Consider the following 19,017-nt stretch of genomic DNA (forward strand, 5'->3'; position numbering starts at 1 on the left):
ACAATGGTCACTAGATTAGACTTTCATTTTTTTGGTGTGCTTCAAAGTCCTACTTACACATCTCAAAACACTGGTTCTCTTGTATAAAATGATTCCATTTTAAATATTTCAGGATTTAATTTCACTTACACCATGAACATCATAACTTGAAAAAAAAAATTTAATATGGCCAGAAAAAGCTGAGAGAGAAGAAGACAACTAATTTAAACTGAAATCTGAGTAGTGTCAAAAAAGATGTGTAAGGAATTCTATACAATGAAAGGGAGACAGAGACAGAAGAATTCTAGTTGCCAGACTTCAAGTAGTGGGAACTGAGGAAAACGAGAGGAAGGAGAATTGGGTTTTAATTTGGTGCTTTTTCCCTCCGGCAGGCAAAGTCTAATTAGGACATTTTCGGCACCACCTTTTCAAGCCTTCAGGGAGTAACAGAGCTGACAGTGGAACTTTTCGCCACAGGCTGGCATCTCTGGACACTTACTCAGGTACCAGTCAGAAATCTCCTTTTATTTCAGAGTCCATTTTGATCTTTAAAAAGGGCTGCCTTGCACTGAGAATAAACTTACTCTTTTCTAATTAGAATAACTGGGTGCCTTACCAGGGAGCCAGAAGACTCATAAAAGAGCAAATTAGTATTAATATTTTCCATCATTTAGTATTTTCAAGTTGTGAAGTTATCAAGGTAAATAATTCATTTGTGGATAAGAAACTGAGGCAAAGCAACAATGACTGGATTAGACCTTAGTGTCTACATGTGCTTCAAATCCTAGAGTCTTTAATGATGCATTCAACAGACCTTTATTGGATGCTCTACTATGGAATCTACTGTGTTGTGGGTACATTAAGACCAGTAAGAGTCAGGCCTGCCTTGGTGGGGCCTGCAGTTTTGGGGCAGAAGGGGGTGGGTCATAAGTTAGCCAGCTGGACAAGCGCTTTGATGGAAATACACCTAGGAGGTGGTGATGGTTCCCAGGAGGAGCTCCGGGACCAAATCAAGGGTTAGGGGAGGACTCCTGGAGAAGGTGGCCCAGATCTGGTCCTCAAAGACTTGCGGGGTGAACAAAGGGAGTCCAGTCTAGGGAAGGCCAATGGCTAAAATCCAACGGGACCAGAGTGCTACAGGTGGGTGGGGGATGGGTAAGTCTGGAGGGTGCATGCCAGACTCAGTTTTCCTTGTTGCAGGCTCAGCCCTGATCCCAATAGATGGCTTCTCTGAGCTCTGTGTCGGTTTATATGAAAGAAACCTAGAGCTACCCTTTTACTAACTTCAGCAACTCTATGTTTCATTAATTCTGAGTTTTTCCAGAGAGCAATCCTTCGTCACCACACAGAGGTTATGTCATGCAGGGGTTCCCAACCATGGCACATACGACATTCTGAGCCCAATAATCCTTTGTTGTTGGAGGCTGGGTTGTGCACTGCAAAATATTTAGTTGCAACTCTGGCCTCCAGCCACTAGATGCCAGTAGCACCATCCAGTTGTGACAAGGAGAAATTTTTCCAGACAGCCAAATGCCTCATGGCGGGGCAAATCCACGCCTACACAGGGTTCGAGAAGCACCGCATTAAAGTGCATTAAAGCACGTAAATTACACTTGGAGTGATGGCACCCCGCCAGCACGATGCATGTGTTTGGGTTATGCTTCTGGTTATGGCGTTGTACTGAGTATTTGCACTCTCCTCCCACACTCTTGTCTGCTCTCCTAAGAACTGGCAGCCCCTTCGGGAAGGGTTCAGAAAGTGCTATGACAACCACGCACAGTAGAGCTAGCTGGTCGTCAGGAAGGGCACTGGGACTCTGGCTGCTGAGGCTACACATGGGGAACCCCAGAAATCCTCCTCTCCTCACCTCGGTTACGGCTTGGATGGATGCACCGTGTTTCAGAAGGAGTTCCATCACTTTAATTCGATTCTTCTTGCAGGCAATGTGAAGAGGGGTAAAGCCATTCTGCAAGGGAAAAAGACACAGAACTATTTGATTACATTCTAATGAGATCCAGTTCCTATGCACGGTAAAATACCTCTGCAAAAGTGATGTCTGTAAAGGTTTGGAAACGAGCAGAAACAATGGGAGGTTACATTGAATATAGGTTCTTTTCCGGAAACACAGGTAGTCTACCTGCTCCCAGGAACCCAACGTGCCCTGATAATCATGAACAGGAAGCAAATTTTGGTCATAGGTTCCTAGTAGTTAGGGCAAAATGATCATGCATCTTTGAAATTTTTTAAAGATTTTTTTGATGTGAACCTTTTTTTTTTAAGTCTTTACTGAATTTGTTACAATATTGCTTCTGCTTTATGCTTTGGTGTTTTGGCTGCAAGGATGTGGGATCCTAGCTCCCTGAGCAGGGATCGAACCTGCATCCCCCACTTTGGAAGCCGAAGTCTTAACCACTGAACACCAGGGAAGTCGCTAATCCATCTTTTTAGATTATTTGACTGTGGAATTTACTCTTCCAAATATGTGCCTCCTTCACCTCAAAAACACAGACTAAAAACATCTGGGCCAAAAATTTGTCCAAGGGAACAAAAAGTTAAACAACTCAACATTAGTTGGAACATTTGGTTTAATATTTAATCAAATAAAGGAACTTGCTTTTTTACAAATTACCTACCTAGCTGTACTACCTGCTAAGTGAGACCATGGGGCATATTTTTGTCACCACAGAGAACTGCAGACCCTCAGGATCCACCATGAAAGCTTCAGGTGCTTCTGTGGAGGTTTTGAGACCACTTACCAGGCCATAGTCCATCCTAGGATGACAGGCTACAACCTCCATAACCTCCTTCTGTTGTGAAATCTTCAGAGTCAGAGGAAAAAGAGGGTCAGAGCCTACACCCTGTTGTAAGGCTTCTTTCCTTGTACGGAAAAATGAGTCATGGCTGCTCATTTCTTTTCCTCCCTTCTCAGAATTCAAAGATATGTCTGATATCCTGGGCCAGTCAGCAGCTCTTAAAATGCTGCTCCAGGAAAAGCCTTTAGAATTACAAAGGCCATGGAGCTGCCCAGGGTCTGAAGGGCTCCTTCCTGCCCATTCTTTCCTGGCCACTCCAAATCTCAGAGCCCACAGACTGCCAGAGGTGATGAGCTGCAAGGGAGCAGAGCCCCTTCCTAAAGTGGTTGATCAGATGACAGCCCTGACCGCAAAATTGCTAGTAAACACAGGTTTTCCCTAGCATTTGGTGACATATTTTTTTCCTAAACATGAGTGTTTCTTCCGAACTAAATTTAAACAGTTTACTAAATTGGGACATTTATTTTTCTAAAGACAACAAATACCATATCATTGTGAAAACCCAACTATACAGTAAAGCTCAAGGTTAAAATAGCAAATCATTCTAGGAGTTAAGACTACAAAACTAGACCAAAATTTTGATTTGCATCTCAATGAAAAGGAGATGACAGATGATATTTCATTACCTTACATGGTTAACATCACATCAGATTTCCATGCATTGGAGAAGGAAATGGCAACCCACTCCAGTGTTCTTGCCTGGAGAATCCCAGGGATGGCAGAGCCTGGTGGGCTGCCATCAATGGGGTCGCACAGAGTCAGACACGACTGAAGTGACTTAGTAGCAGCAGCAGATTTCCACTCACAAGTCCCTAGACTTCTCATGTTCAAGGTTTATTTTGTATCAATTTTCCTCATATTTTTAGATCTCAGAATAAACTTTTAATTCACAGAGTTATCACTCTACCTACCAGAAGATAAGTTGACCAACTCAGTTTTTTTGTACTTGTACAGTCTTTGGGTTTATTTACATATGAGAATCACAAATGTGACTATAAAGAGGCTAATGATTTAAATCAGCCTCACCAGCCTTGCTTATGTTGGAAATAAAAGGGTTTATAAATTTACAAGAAGGCTACTTGAAAGTTGACAAGAAGTATATACTTTACTAAACTAGACCTTCCATTTTCATGGAGTCTCTTTGCATGTAAGGGTAGCATGTGGTCAGCAAGACAACACAGGCTGGACTTGTGAGCTGAGCCACTCACCAGGGCTTTGGCGTTGGGATTAGCTTTCTTGTCCAAGAGAACCTTGGCGACTTTGTAATGGCCACAGTGGGCAGCCACGTGCAGGGCGGTCAGGTAGTCATTGGTGACGTCATCCACAGGCACATTATGCTGCAGGAGAAGCTGGACGCAGTTTAAATGATCCCCCTGCGTAGCCATGTGAAGGGGAGACAATCCATTCTGGAACACAGAAGAAAAGTGGAGTTGATGTTTTACCTTTCATTTGCAAATGGGCCCAACACAAAATGTAGTACAAATATGAACAGATGAAAACCCTAGATTTGCACATAGAAATACCATCTTTTTGTAAAAGATTTTGTGGCAACTGTTTTGAACTGCAGTTCCTTTCCAAACTAGTCCTCCCATGTCTTATATCAATCAAAAATAAAATTTCAAAGATTGTCTTTCTTGAATTTAAAAATGGTGTGACATTTGGGCAGTAGAAATCTCTTCATGCTATCAAACTGTAAATGAAATGTAGACAGAATGATAATACTATCAGGAAAATCTGAAGTCTGGCTATTTGATGATATAGAGGAAATGATTATCAGTTGGGATGTATTGTGGTTATTCAGAAGATAAAGAGTCCTCAGCTCTTAGACATGATGCATTGAAGTGTTTACTGGTGAGAGAGGGTTCACTCTGAAACAATGCATGGATGTTGAGGTCCAGGGAGTAGGGTACAAGGTGGAGAGCAAGCACATGGCCCACATGCTGTGAATCAGGAAGCTGAGTGATGCGCACTGAGGACTTTAATTTGCTATTTTTTCTGCACACGTTTGAAAATTTTGTAATAAAAAGATTTTCCATGACTTGAAAAGATAAAAACAGTGTAAACTGCACTAAGGGCCACTACTAATTGCATCCTCGATGACGTGGAATTCTGACTGTGTGGATCACTACAAACTGGAAAGTTCTCAAAGAGAGGGGAGTAACAGACCATCTGAGCTGCCTCCTGAGAAATCTGTATGCAGGTCAGGAAGCAACAGTTAGAACTGGACATGGAACAACAGACGTTCCAAATAGGAAAAGGAGTACGTCAAGGCTGTATATTGTCACTCTGCTTATTTAACTTATATGCAGAGTACCTCATGAGAAATGCTGGGCTGGATGAAGCACAAGCTAGAATCAAGATTGCTGGGAGAAATATCAATAACCTCAGATATGCAGATGACACCACCCTTATGGCAGAAAGTGAAGAGGAACTAAAAAGCCTCTTGATAAAAGTGAAAGAGGAGAGTGAAAAAGTTGGCTTAAAACTCAACATTCAGAAAATGAAGATCATAGCATCTGGACCCATCACTTCATGGGAAATAGATGGGGAAACAGTGGAAACCGTTTCAGACTTTTTTTTGGGGGGGGCTCCAAAATCACTGCAGATGGTGACTGCAGCCATGAAATTAAAGGACACTTACTCCTTGAAAGGAAAGTTATGACCAACTTAGATAGCATATTAAAAAGCAGAGACATTTGCCAACAAAGGTCTGTCTAGTCAAAGCTATGGTTTTTTCAGTAGTCATGTATGGATGTGAGAGTTGGACTATAAAGAAAGCTCAGCACTGAAGAACTGATGCTTTTGAACCATGGTGTTGGAGAAGACTCTTGAGAGTCCCTCGGACAGCAAGGAGATCCAACCAGTCAATCCTAAAGGAAATCAGTCCTGAATGTTCTTTGGAAGGACTGATGCTGAAGCTGAAACTCCAATACTTTGACCACCTGATGCGAAGAACTGACTCATTTGAAAAGACCCTAATGCTGGGAAAGATTGAAGGCAGGAGAAGGGGACAACAGAGGATGAGATGGCTGGATGGCATCACCGACTCAATGGACATGAGTCTGAGTGAACTCCGGGAGTTGATGATTGACAGGGAGGCCTGGCGTGCTGTGATTCATGGGGTCGCAAAGAGTCAGACATGACTGAGCGACTGAACTGAATTGAACTCAACTGAACTATTTAAGACTGAAAAGGATAAAAGTAAGGCAGGGACAGATTGGTATTCACTAGATTGATTTTTATTTGCTCATTCTATATTACTAATACTTGTTATTGAATATTGATCAATTTTTAAGAAAGATATAAATACAACACTTCTCTTGTCACATCAATGTCGAAAGGACAGCTTTTCCCTTTTCCATCAGTCTGGTGCCCCCATGTGTTCACAACGAGGAAAGGCAAGCTTCTGACTGACTAATATTCAGTTTAAATTAACTGGGTTCAATGACACGCCATCGTACACGATAAGTAAAATATTCATTTGGACTGCTGAGATATGGCATAGTAGGGTATTAGGTAAATAAAACCTTTAAAAAGGCTTAGCAGGACACTTAGCATTCCGTACATGTTTCTCAACGAAGGCAAAAGCAAGGTGTTAGATAGATATCAGTCTCTTCAGACATGTTACCTTCAAATATGGGGGCAACATGGAGCGGCCTGGGGAAATTCCCAGAGAATCCAATTATCGAGAGAGGCTTTAGTAATTAATGTAACCTGGTTTAACCTACGTGGTGGGGGAAAAAGTGACAGTAAATTTAGTTTCCCAAAAAAATCATCATCACTGAACTTTGAAAATAATGATATGCTAAATAAGCACTGATGATTTCTGAATCCTCTGGGCCAAGTTAAATGTCCCTAATTTATTTATAAATGACATAAGACAACAGTTTCAGGGGGTATAAAAGCAAGTTTTCCTTTGACCACTCTCATGGCGTCACTCACACACCCCCTCATGTATTTTAACTATTTGTGTTTCTTGAAAGCAAGAGTTTCATGGGGTAAAACTTCCCCATACTGCCCAGCAGAGAGCCTTGTATATACAGAAAGAGCTCCAGAAATAACTATGTAAATTTAAAGCCTCCATACATGGCCAGTCAATCAGGATATTTCTGCCTAAAAATTTCCACTTTAACATCTTGAACCAAAGTAGAAACTAAGGTGCAAGAAAGAATGGGAGCCCTTCTCATGTGAGACACCGCCACCCACGAGCATATGCACTTGTTTATTTCCTGCCAAAACATCCCTCTGCTTTGTGTGTTGATACAGCCTTAGAGGAAAACATGAAGCAAACAAAGACACAAACTCTGAGAGAACAAACGACTTAGTGAAGATTAGAAATGGGTGGCAGTGTCACAAAAAGAAGGAAACTCTCTAATGATAACACAAAACCACCATCTCTGAATGGGTAACTTATAGGTCACTGGGGAAGCACCAGAAAAAAACACCATCTGCCTTGTGGAAAGGGGCCTTATTACGTATATACAGCATCTCATCAAGCTAAAAACATGGGTCCAGGGTGATGGTTTTTCTTAGCTCAGAAAGATGGGCATCTTGAAGATTTAGAGAGATGGTCTTAAAGTTCAGAATGCATTCATCCACTTAATATTTATTTGACAAATATTTGGTGGAGGTCTCCTAGGTAACAGGTGTTGACTGAGGTGCTTGGGGAATAATGCTGAATATAAGACAAAGTTCTTGATTTCATTTCACTGAAGAAAGAGATAGCAAACGAGTAAAGAAACCAAGAAGGTCTTGCTGAGAAGATGACATCTGAGCTGAGAAAAAGGTGAAGACTACAGAGATCTGGGACAGACTGAGAAAGCTCAGTCTGAGGGAACAGGAAATGAGAACAGTGTTGGTGTATTATAGGAAGTGAAAGGAACCTGCTTGGCTGGAGATGCTGAGGACCAGAGATGAGTCTGGTGGTCAGATTCTGGTAAGGACTTCTCAGTGCAGTGGGCATGGGGACTTCCGAAAAACATGGTAGAAGTGATGTGTGTGTTTATCCAAACTCTCACAAGCTCCACTGAAAAACATGAATGGAATTAAAAGACAGAATCCATGGGGCACGCACACATACGTGCAGGCACATCCACACAGTCACACAATGGGAAAGAAAACAAAAACGTATGTGTGATGTCTACAACTTTAGAATATGAGAAGAGATTTTAAGTGTGTTAGCTTATCCAGCAGAAAGGAGAAGGCTGACACCTAAGTGCCTGGTGAAGAGTATAATCTGTGGTATGCTGGTAAATGTCTCATGATAACTCTGAAAATAGGTAGCATTTGCCAATTTACACTGTGTAAAGACCTCTACTCTATGACCGATGTCAAGCTATCAACATGATGTTACTGAATATGGAATTAGGAAGAGATGCACATAATAGGTTCAACGGTGTGGCTCCGGTATACTACAGCGTACGATGTAGAGAATGGCTTTACCTCCCAAATGTCCAAAAGGTGGCAACAGGGAAACATGGTACCTTGGGGGATAAAGATGAGGCTTGGGACCAAAAGCTGGATTGGCTGCCTATGGAACTGTCAGGTCTATAGGTCCTTCCAACCCAACAAAACCAAATGACGTCCCCCCCTGTGCCTTGCAGGAATCCAGGAATTAAACCTCTGGAGATTCTGGACTCTGGGCCCAGGGCTGAGCAGAGGGCAGTGGTTAGGCTCTGATTCAGAACAGGCACTCAGAAGAAGGAAGGACACAGTAGCTGTTAAAAGAGTATGGTCTCTAGGGTTAGACGACCTGGGTTCAACTCTTTGTTCTGACACAAAATGAGACATCTCAAGAAAGTTACTCTATCGCTCTGGGTCTCAGTTTCCTCATCTATAAAAAGGGCATAATAAAACTCATGCCTCAGGGTTACTGTGAGGAGTAAATAGGTTAATATGTGTACAGTACTTAGAGCCTGGTGTGCAGTGATCACTATGTATCTACTGTTATCACTGTTATGATTAAGGTGTACATCGAAGACCAGGAGAATGACAGCTCCTGTTCCTTTCCAACATATTCACCTAGAAAGGCTGGAGAACTCGTCTCTCAAAAACCATACCTCCTAGAGAAAAGGCAATGAACCCTGGCATTAGGGACCTCTCTGATCCACCTGAAAGGAGCCCTGCCTGTGGCTCATGGGGCTTGCACTCAAAGGTGAGTGCCTGGCACATATGGTCAGGTAGACCGTGGCGGGAAACTCCCACCACAAAAGAGACAGCCAAAGCCAACAAAGACATAAAAAGAAACCTGAGGAGTTAGGGACAGATGAGAGGTGAAAGAATTTAAAGAAAAGTCATCTTAAATGTTTTCTGAAAGGCAACAGACTGTATTGCATCTGTAAAACAAGAACTGGATGCTTTAAGAAGCTCTCAGAGGACAAGAAAATGTTCTTGCATATTAAAAACATCAAAAAAAAAAAATCGAGATTTCTTAGGTAAAAAAGCCAAATACACAATGAGATGAACAATAGGAGAAGAAAGATGAGACAATGATTTGCTTTTTAATTGTGCCCATACTGTTCTGATAAGATGAGACTTTTAAAGAGAATGATGAGAATTAATTTGAGACTTTTTAGGCAGGAGGCTGACATGGTTTGGTTTATGTTTACATGGCCACTCTGACTGCAAAATGGGAACACGATTAGAAAGGAGCAGGTGGGGAGGTAGGGGACAAGTAAGGAAGTAATTACAGCAGTTTAGGAAGATGATGTAGTTCAAAGAGAGCAGTGGGACTAAGAGAAGATAGATATAGACTATGTGAAAGGAAAAGGAACAAGTAGAATGGTTTAGATGAGAAGCACTCAAAAGTCCAAGATGTCATCACGTGCAATGAAAAAGGGTGGCTGCTTACTTCTGTTGGATAATTTCTCCAACGCTTGCCAATCTAAACTCTGTGATGAGTGACAAAATTGTTCAGACAAACTTGACCCTGTCCATCTTCACTAAAGTTGAGTAAACACTGATCAGAGTGCAAACAGGAGTAATACATCTTTTCTTGTTGTTCATGTTTAGAAATTACGGCTCTTTATAAAGCTTAATATAGCTTCAAAAAGTCACTAATTTGATTTATAAAAATAGTAGTGACTCTGAGGTAGTTTGTATGTCCCCAAATTTATTTACAAATATTCTCTTTTTCAAATACTATTAAATGGTCTTACCATTTAAAAAACTCAGAAGACACTTAGTAAAACATTGTTTTGTTTTTAAGGCAATCATTATGTTTTCCTTTCAGATATGTCAACTGTTCCAAAGGCCCAAAGTGCAATCTTTCCAAAGTTTCCAGCCTTTATCACTTAAATAATACCTTGGTGTTTTTAAAAATAGTCTGTGAACTCTCAAGAAATAAACTGAGGGTCAGGAGAAAAGGTGCCAGCACCCAGACTTCAGACTGTAAATCTTAGTCTTTCTTTTCCCAACAAGCAATCATTTCTGAGCTATGGAAATTTCATAGAATAAAATCAAACAGTAAGTGTTCCTGAAACAAAAACAAAAGTAACACACACACAAATGACTCTGTGGTAGAGGGTGTTCCATCTGAAGGCCTCGTGAACTCTAACTTGATCTTGAGGGTCTCTAAAGATTTGGTGCACAGAGCCCACTAATTGCTAAATTCAAACTACAGCAAATTCTATGTGATTGGAAGGTTGGGTAAAATAACCAAAGGATTCAAGGCTAAATACAGTGTGATTCTCAAACACCTGGGGAGAAATTACCTTGGTTTTGGAGAGAATGGGGGCAGCTCGATCGAGCAGCATCTCCACCACCTGTTCATGGCCACTTCTCGCTCCGCAGTGCAGCGGCGTCAGACCGTCCTATCAAAAAAGGCAACGTTTTCAAATGCATTCGACAGGAAGCTCTATGAATGAGTGTATTTCATCAAGATTCAGCATAGCATCCAAAGTGCTGTGGACCAGTGAGCTTCAAATATTTACTCATGTATCTCATAATATAATTCTATTTTTTCAACTAAAGAACTGAATTTTTCATAAGTTTAAGCAGTGGTCAAGTGTATAATTCCCTGCAAAGCTGACAGTTAAAAATGTAACTCTTCGACTACTCTTTTGACTATCCAATGGAATCCAAGTACTATAAATAATTGTATATCCACCATTTAAAAAAATACTACAAACTTTTCAAATAGGAATTTGTAACAGGAATTTTACATTGCTCCTTTTTGCTCCTGCATGTCTATTTCCATTTCATTTCCCCCATATAATTGTATCTTCATGTAATATAATTTTATGCTTGAGTGTTTTTTATTGATTATCATATCATACTTCCCTGCTGCAAAAAAACACATAAATCTAAATTTTAAAAAAGTTTAAAGATTTTCTGAGAACACAAGCCTTTAAGTATCAAAAATAAATCTGATTGGAATGATAATTATTCAAACACAATGGATCAAAACAGCAATACATTATAAATTTTATGATTATTAAGCAAGAGTAACAATTTATTAAAAATTCCTCTCTGAATGACATATGTGTTTTCACAATTTATTGATAGAATGAGACAGGGTTCAGCATCAATACTTTCCCAATTTTTGTCTTTATAAATGTTAGTGCTGAGACATCTTGTCTGCATTAATACATAGTTGGACTTTTGTTTTGGCAGTACCACTAATTCTCTAAATTCCTGAATTACATGCCAAACATCACTTAATAACCTTTCATCAAAGATTTTTTTCAATGATTCATCATAAGACAACTTCATTAGGTCATTTCTGTTAGCAGCAATAGAAGAATTCGATTATCTAAGCACCAGAAGCATGTAGTTCTTAAGGACACCAGTGATCTGAGCTCTTCCCTTCGCCTCAGAGGTTTTGCACAGTGGGGCCTTGTGGGTTACAGTTCGAGTCAGGGCCTTTCTTTAGGACTAGGGGAGAAGGGCTACTGTATATAAAAAAAAAAAAAGGTGAGAAAGGAGAATTAACAGGGAAGTGAGGAAGTGGAAATTTATTCATTTAAACGATCTAAATGGCTCCAAATCATGTGGAGAAGTTTTTGCACATCTTGGTTTTGTTTCCCATCTTGAAGATTCCTGCTGTTGACACTGAATATCTACCCTAAAGATAGCCATATTTTAAAATACATCAAAAGTTGATTCAAGTCACTTTCTAGCCTACATGAACAGATCTTGTAAGCAAGCCTAATTATCTAATACGTAGTCAATAAGGTACAATCCTATTTCTAAACTACTAGCCAAATCTCAGTACAATTAAAATTCCTTAAAATATGAGATTTGAATCACAAATATGATATGAGTTGGACTGTATATTCTTTGAACATGTTTAAATATTCTACCTTTTATGCTAATTTAAAACACTTGCTCTAAAGCAAACTAAAGCAACATAATAATAGTCTTTCAAGTCAGAAACAGCATTTTCCTAACAAAATAGAATAAAATAAAATCTGAGAAGACATTAAAAATATACCATGAAGGCAAATGTTTCCCCAGTAATGTAAAATCTGAAAATAACTGAAGAAGAAATAATACAATAATCACATCTAACTTCTGACACACACAAAATTCACAATCTCTGAATGTGACTGTCTTTTATGAACTAAAAGGTCAAATTTGATTCTCTCATTTTTCGTAAGTACACTCTGGATGACAGAATACACGTAGGCATTTTTAAACTACGGTCACACACAAAATTATTCATCTTTGAAAACTCATTTATCATTTTCAAAGAAAACTCATTTATATCTTTGAAAATGATCTTCCCCCGAGCAAAATCCTACATACTGAATATAAAGTGTTTGGCTACCTAAGAGGAAAATCTATTTCAATTCCTTAATCTTTTGAAGTACATTGTTCCTTATACAGGCATATATAATTTTGCTGACTTCATCCTGTTAAAGTTTTAATCATGGAAAAACTTCAAACATATTTCAGACTAAAGTAGACTGAATAGTGTAATGAGTCCCTAGGTACCTGGTGGACAACATCAACAAATGTCACCTTGGCATCCGCATTGATTCATCTCTATCCTGACCTTTTCTTTTTTCTTGTAGTGTTTTGAAGCAAATCCAAGACATTGGATCACTGTATCCTTACAGCTACCCTTGTACAGAAGGGTATAATCTTTATTTTGTAAATGAAGACTCTGAGGTTCAAAGAAGTTAAATGACTCATCTAAGGTGTCACAGGCTGAATTCAGCAAGAGGTCAGAACAAATAAGACATGTCTTGGCAGGAATTATTAAGACAAAGCCTCTCTGCTCAAACTTTCGGACACTCCTTGCCTTCCTTTATATTTTGCAGCTGCTACTTCTGATCTCTGGTGTTTATGTATTAAAAACTCATAGAATCTGGGGACTCAGCAAGGAAAGGTGACTTTTTCTCAGTCGTGTCAGAGCTGTGAAGGGCTTTCCATTCTAGCCACTGCTTGTTTTACCACCTTGTCTCAATGATAAAGTCTGCAAGTTCCCCAAGGAAAGCCTCATCGGTTCCTAACTCAACAGAGCTACCTGAAGCACAGCTCTATCAAATGTAGTTTTACTTGCAGTATTTTAAACATTGATTGCAAACGTCTAACTCTTTTGGATCTTCTGCAAATTTGCTCTGTAACTTTTCACAGGTGCAATGCTCTTCAAATAGCCAGAAGCCCAGCAAGAGAGATCCCTTTCAGCAGGAAGCAGCATAAGATGTCACGACTATCTGGCTGCACAGACAGCGCTGGCCTGGCTGCTGGGACAGTCACAGGTCAGTGGAAAACTAGTGCCTAGAGTTAATGTGAGATCTTTAATTAGCATCATAGTTTATACAGTCACGAAGATCAAAACGACTGGCTGATCCACATTGAGACGGAAAAGTATAAGCCACATAGTGATTCACAGTTCTGTTTAAAAAAAAAAAAAAGAGAGAGCTGGGATTGACATTACTTAATACCATTTTTGGAGGACAAAAAGTAAACATTTAAATTTTGAACTAATTTCTTGGGCTTTGAAATAGGTGGGACATTATTCACATTCTTGAAGCACTGCTCTGATGATACCTCTGTGTTCATAATCTTTAATAACTGATTCAGTCCTCAGTGAAGTCTAAATTCCTCAGGTTAGCATTCAAAGTGGAGAAGGCAATGGCAACCCACTGCAGTACTCTTGCCTGGAAAATCCCATGGATGGAGGAGCCTTGGTAGGCTGCAGTCCATGGGGTCGCGAAGAGTCGGGCACAACTGAGCGACTTCACTTTCACTTTTCACTTTCATGCATTGGAGAAGGAAATGGCAACCCACTCCAGTATTCTTGCCTGGAGAATCCCGGGGATGGAGGAGCCTGGTGGGCTGCCGTCTGCAGGGTCACACAGAGTCAGACACGACTGAAGCAATTTAGCAGCAGCAGCAGCAGCATTCAGTCTTCCAATCAGTCGCTGCTACACTTAACTTTTGCCTAATCCCCTTCCCGTCCACCTCAATTATACTCTTTGCAGTCCCTGGCAAAAGCCTCTCCTGTTCTTGTTTCTCTGCTCTGTGTGCACTATTTCATGTACCCCAAACTTCCCTTTCCACTTTCACCAAGATCCAAATCTTATTGTTTTAAAATATAGGTTTTCTTTAAAGGCTTATTCAAGGTAGACATAACCATTTGACCATGAGGATTCCCCTCATATTTTATCTGAACCTCTTTATGGGAAAGTATGACATTTTGCTTAGTATTTTAGTTATTTGTGGACATGCATTATCATCCCAATGAGTTTGTTTCTGAGGAATAAGTTAATGGCTTAAAAGGGATACTTGAATCTCATAGAGAAGGTAACTCAGTACCATGTTCATAAAAGTTGCTTAATAAAAATGACTGAGTAAATGAGAATGAGTGGGTGAATTAATGGGCTTTTAGGCTCGTCTTTTAAAGATGCTTTCTAGTTAGTGGCTTAAAAATTCCTTTCCTTCTTATTTTCTATGTTTAAGACTAGACTGATTTTATACCCTAGAAGTGCTATTAAAATACCTATTGTTCCATAAAAAATGAAATTCTCAATAGATAAGTGACTTATAAACTGGAATTACACTGAAGAATATGACTCAGTCTTCTTAGCATTAAGAATAAGAAGGTAAGACCATAAAAAAGAACGAAATAATGCCATTTGCAGCAACATGGATAGAACTAGAGATTATCATACAAGTGAAGTCAGTCAGAAAGAGAAAGACAAATACCATATGATATCACTTATATGCAGAATCTAAAATACGATACAAAGGAACTTATCTACTAGATAGAAACAGACTCACAGATGTGGAGAACAGATTTGTGGTTGCCAAGGGGGAGGGGAGGTGAATGGAAGGATGGAGTTTGGGGTAAGCAGATACAAACTATTAGATACAGACTGAATCAACAACAAGGTCCTTCTGTATAGCACAGGGAACTATATTCAATATCATGTGATAAACCGGAACAGAAAACAATATGAAGAAGTATATGTCCGTATATCTGAATCACTGCTGTACAGCAGAAATTAACCCATTGTAAATCTTCTATACTTCAGTAAAAAAAAGAATTAGAAAGTAAGAGAAATATGAGAATATTTGCTCTAATTAAGGTTCCCCCCTCCTTTTTCTATTTCAGGACACTATAAGCTTTAAAATAAGAGCTATTGTGGATATTGTGTTTTGTAACGTAGCAATGAACTGGTTTACATAGCAGGGAACTCTTTTCCTTAAAATTAGAGCAATGCTGTTTCCAATATAATATAAGGATTTTTATCCACTCCCAATACCTAGAAATTTGCAATTAATGCACAGTGTCAATTTGAATGGTCCTGGACCAAAAAGCAGTCCCTCAACCATATACAACAGGATATAGTTTTGACCTCTAATTGAAAAATGCTTGACAAAGGCAGTTCTTGGGGCTCAAGGGAGGCTGCCTCAAGATAGGCAATATATGCAGTTGGACAGGAGAGAAGGAGCAAGGATGTGGAGTTGCCATAGTAACATTATGGGAGGGAAATGAAATTGCATGGGGTGAGTGATTTTTTTTTTTCCAATTCCCCTGATTTCTAAAGCACTAACATAATGAACAAGCATTCCCTTGGGAAGAATTCTGAAGCAATGCAAACTGGCGAGTCTAGATCTCATATTTCATTTTAGTGGCAGCGATCTTATTAGGGAGGTAGGGAACAGCACTTCACTGGCTAGACAAAAGGCTCTCTCGTGTTAGACAAAGAGCAAAAGCTTGCACACTCCAAGGTCAAAAAGATTTGCTTTCAGGTCTAGCTTTTCTGAAAAGCACAGACTGGGACATTAAAGCATCACACTTAGGAACACTGAACCCAGAAAATGTCCTTAACAAGTCGAACTTGCTCAAAGATAATGCTGAAATGACACAAATTCATGACTTGGGAAATACTTTCAGAAAAAGACACATTTATTTTGATTAGTATCCTCTAGGTTCCTTTCTATTCTTCCTTTTAAGCAAAAAACACACCCAAGAGAAGGAAAGGAAATCAAGCAGAAAATTCTGGATATATACTTTCTTCTTTTTCATGGATATAAAATGGGATATGATATTTAACTGAAGATTAAAAACAATGAAAGAAAAAGCAAGTAGTACCCAGGAGAGGAGAGTTATAATGATAGCCAGAGAGAAATTAAAAGGCACTGGTTACATTCTAACAGTCAAACTATCCTCATACATGTATTTTTCGCTAAAAATTCTGACTGCATCCTCATTTTGTGCATGTTAGAGAATTGTAGATTTGGCCTGAGAGGAAGTGAAATAACATTTTTTGAGACCGCTCTATTGTCACAGGCATTTTATATTTGTGATCTTACTGAATTTTTACAACAACACAAGAGAAAGGCATCAGAATTTGCATTTATAGATAAGAAAGTGCTGCTCCAAGGATTAGTGTGCCTATCCAAGGTCACATGCAAGTCATTGGTTCACATTAAGACTTAGATTCAGTTAGACTCACATTAGAACTTAGTTCCTGCATCAGAGGGACTGGATCTCTTCCACTGCACCAAGCAATCTCCTTTAACATCAAGAATTCATTTCTGCCATTTATATACAGGAGAGAGAAATATATCTTTCTAGTGCCCTTCCTTGCTGTCCTGATATACATTCTATATGTTTAAAATCAAACTAAAATGAGGTAGAATTCCTTGTTGTTCTTTCTGCTCAGAAAACTGGAGCTTTCTTTCTGAGCCTAGAACACACTCTTATAATATTTGTTGTGTATTTTTCCACTCTCTTCTGTGTGAGCTTTTTTTGTCTCTTCTTTCTTATCTTCTTTTGGGTTAACTGAGTATAATTTAGTTTTCCAGTGACTGATTCACTATATATATCATTGACAATCTCTTCCCTCTGGCTTTTTAACTAAACTCTTTCTTTTCTTTCCTGTTTTTAAAAGTGGTGTTCCTAGAGATCAAAATAAATATCCTAAATTATCACAGCCTAAATAATATTATTAACTGTATTATATAGTAATAGAATTTATGTTATTATGTATTGTTATATAATTTCATGTATGAGAATTCTACAATATTATAATTTCATTTATATTAGTAGCATCATATTTTGTGCTATAAATATATATTTAACTTAAATGCATTATAAATCTTATAACAAATTGATATTTTATTTAAACAATCAATTTTTTTAATTTTAAGAAAATAAAAATAGTTTTTATCTGATTATTACTTCTAACTCTTCTCTACTTTAGATCCACATTTCCTTCTAGTATCGTTTATCTTATGTCAGAATTAAGAACTTCCTTTAACATTTCTTTTAGTATGGATTTGATGGTAACAAGTTATCTCAGCTTTTGCTTATCTGATACTGTCTTTATTTTCCTTTTATTATGGAAATATACTTTTACTGGATATAAGTTCTAGATTAGCAAATACTTTTCCGTCGGCAACTTAAAGATGTTCCGTTGTCTTCTGATCAGAGTTTCTGATAAGAAGTCAGATAACATCTCTTCAATAGACACTATTTTATGACTATGAAATATTTAATAGTTTAAGAATTTATTCTTAATCAAGGCAATCACACTTCTGGAAATATAATGGAAAGCAAAACTCAATACCAATATTTATTTTATTTTTCTCTCACATTTAGCCTGATAAATATAACCAGTTGCATTTCTGGGAAAGAAAAAAAGTGTTAGTTGCTCAGTTGTGCCTGACTCTTTGCAACCCCATAGACTGCAGCCCACCAGGCTCTTCTGTTCATGGAATTCTCCAGGCAAGAAAACTGGAGTAGGCTGCCATTCCCTTCTCCAGGGAATCTTCCCGACTCGGGGATTCAACCTAGGTCCTGTTGTATTGCAGGCAGATTCTTTACTGTCTGAGCCACCAGAGAAACCTGCATTTCTGGGAAAGGAGAGGCTAAAATTACAGGACATCTAAGTGTCTCCTGACATCTTTCCAGACTGGTAAGAATTTAACAACTGACAGATTTGAGATATTCTGAAAACCCTTTATCTACCTGCACACAAATATCTCTTTATTCTTATAAATCAGTTGGATGCCATTAACTTCAGGGAGCAAAATTATATCAACACAAAGTGAAAGTCGCTCAGTCGTGTCCAACTCTTTGCGACCCCACGCACTATACAGTCCATGGAATTCTCCAGGCCAGAATACTGGAGTGGGTAGCCTTTCCCTTCTCCAGGGGATCTTCCTAACCCAGGAATCGAACCCAAGTCTCCCACACTGCAGGCAGATTCTTTACCAGCTGAGCCAGAGGGGAAGCCCCATATCCTTATTAGCACAGGACCAGTATAAAATCAAGTAAGACATTTTGGCAAATGTAACATTAGGAAGTATATCTAATATATTCAGCAAATACTTATTAAACATTTAGTATGTGCCAGGAAGTACTAAGTGCTATAGATACTAAGATGAATGTGTGTTTCCGAGTGTCAAGGTGTAGCTTTGGATGTAATATTGTAGTAGTGGGATTATATGGAGAGGCGGGCAGTGGTACCTTGCTAGAAAGGCTGGAAGCTGGAGGAGGAATGGTGAGAGCAGCAGTCTGGGAACCGCAGTATTATTATTACTGACTCTACCTGGATCTCCTGAATAGTCTCTGGAGCACTGCATACAAGCACAGTTGCCTTTGTTATTGGATTGAGAAGAGTCGGTGAAAGGAGATGGAGAACTCAGAAGTTGCCACAAAGTTTTAAACCGGTTCTAACTTAGAATCTAATTTAAATTGGTTTAAACTCAGAAGTTGCTAAATTAGTTTTAAACTGGTTCTAATTTAGGGTCCATACTGAGC

The 19,017-nt window shown here is 39.0% G+C and overlaps 1 protein-coding gene across 5 annotated transcripts in view; it reads right to left on the reverse strand.

Annotated features, from left to right (window-relative positions):
- Nucleotides 1–19,017, reverse strand: part of ANK3 (ankyrin 3) — a 373,791-nt gene that overhangs the window by 175,370 nt on the left and 179,404 nt on the right. For all 5 annotated transcript variants that reach the window (XM_045165538.1, XM_044942122.2, XM_044942121.2 and 2 more), the window contains exons 9-11: nt 10,505–10,603; nt 4,001–4,198; nt 1,847–1,945 (exon numbers count right to left, since the gene is read on the reverse strand). In XM_045165538.1, coding sequence (XP_045021473.1) covers nt 1,847–1,945; nt 4,001–4,198; nt 10,505–10,603 — 396 coding nt within the window. The remainder of the gene's footprint in view (nt 1–1,846; nt 1,946–4,000; nt 4,199–10,504; nt 10,604–19,017) is intronic.

Source organism: Bubalus bubalis, chromosome 4 (assembly GCF_019923935.1).
Source record: "Bubalus bubalis isolate 160015118507 breed Murrah chromosome 4, NDDB_SH_1, whole genome shotgun sequence".
Classification (NCBI taxonomy): Eukaryota; Metazoa; Chordata; class Mammalia; order Artiodactyla; family Bovidae; genus Bubalus; species Bubalus bubalis.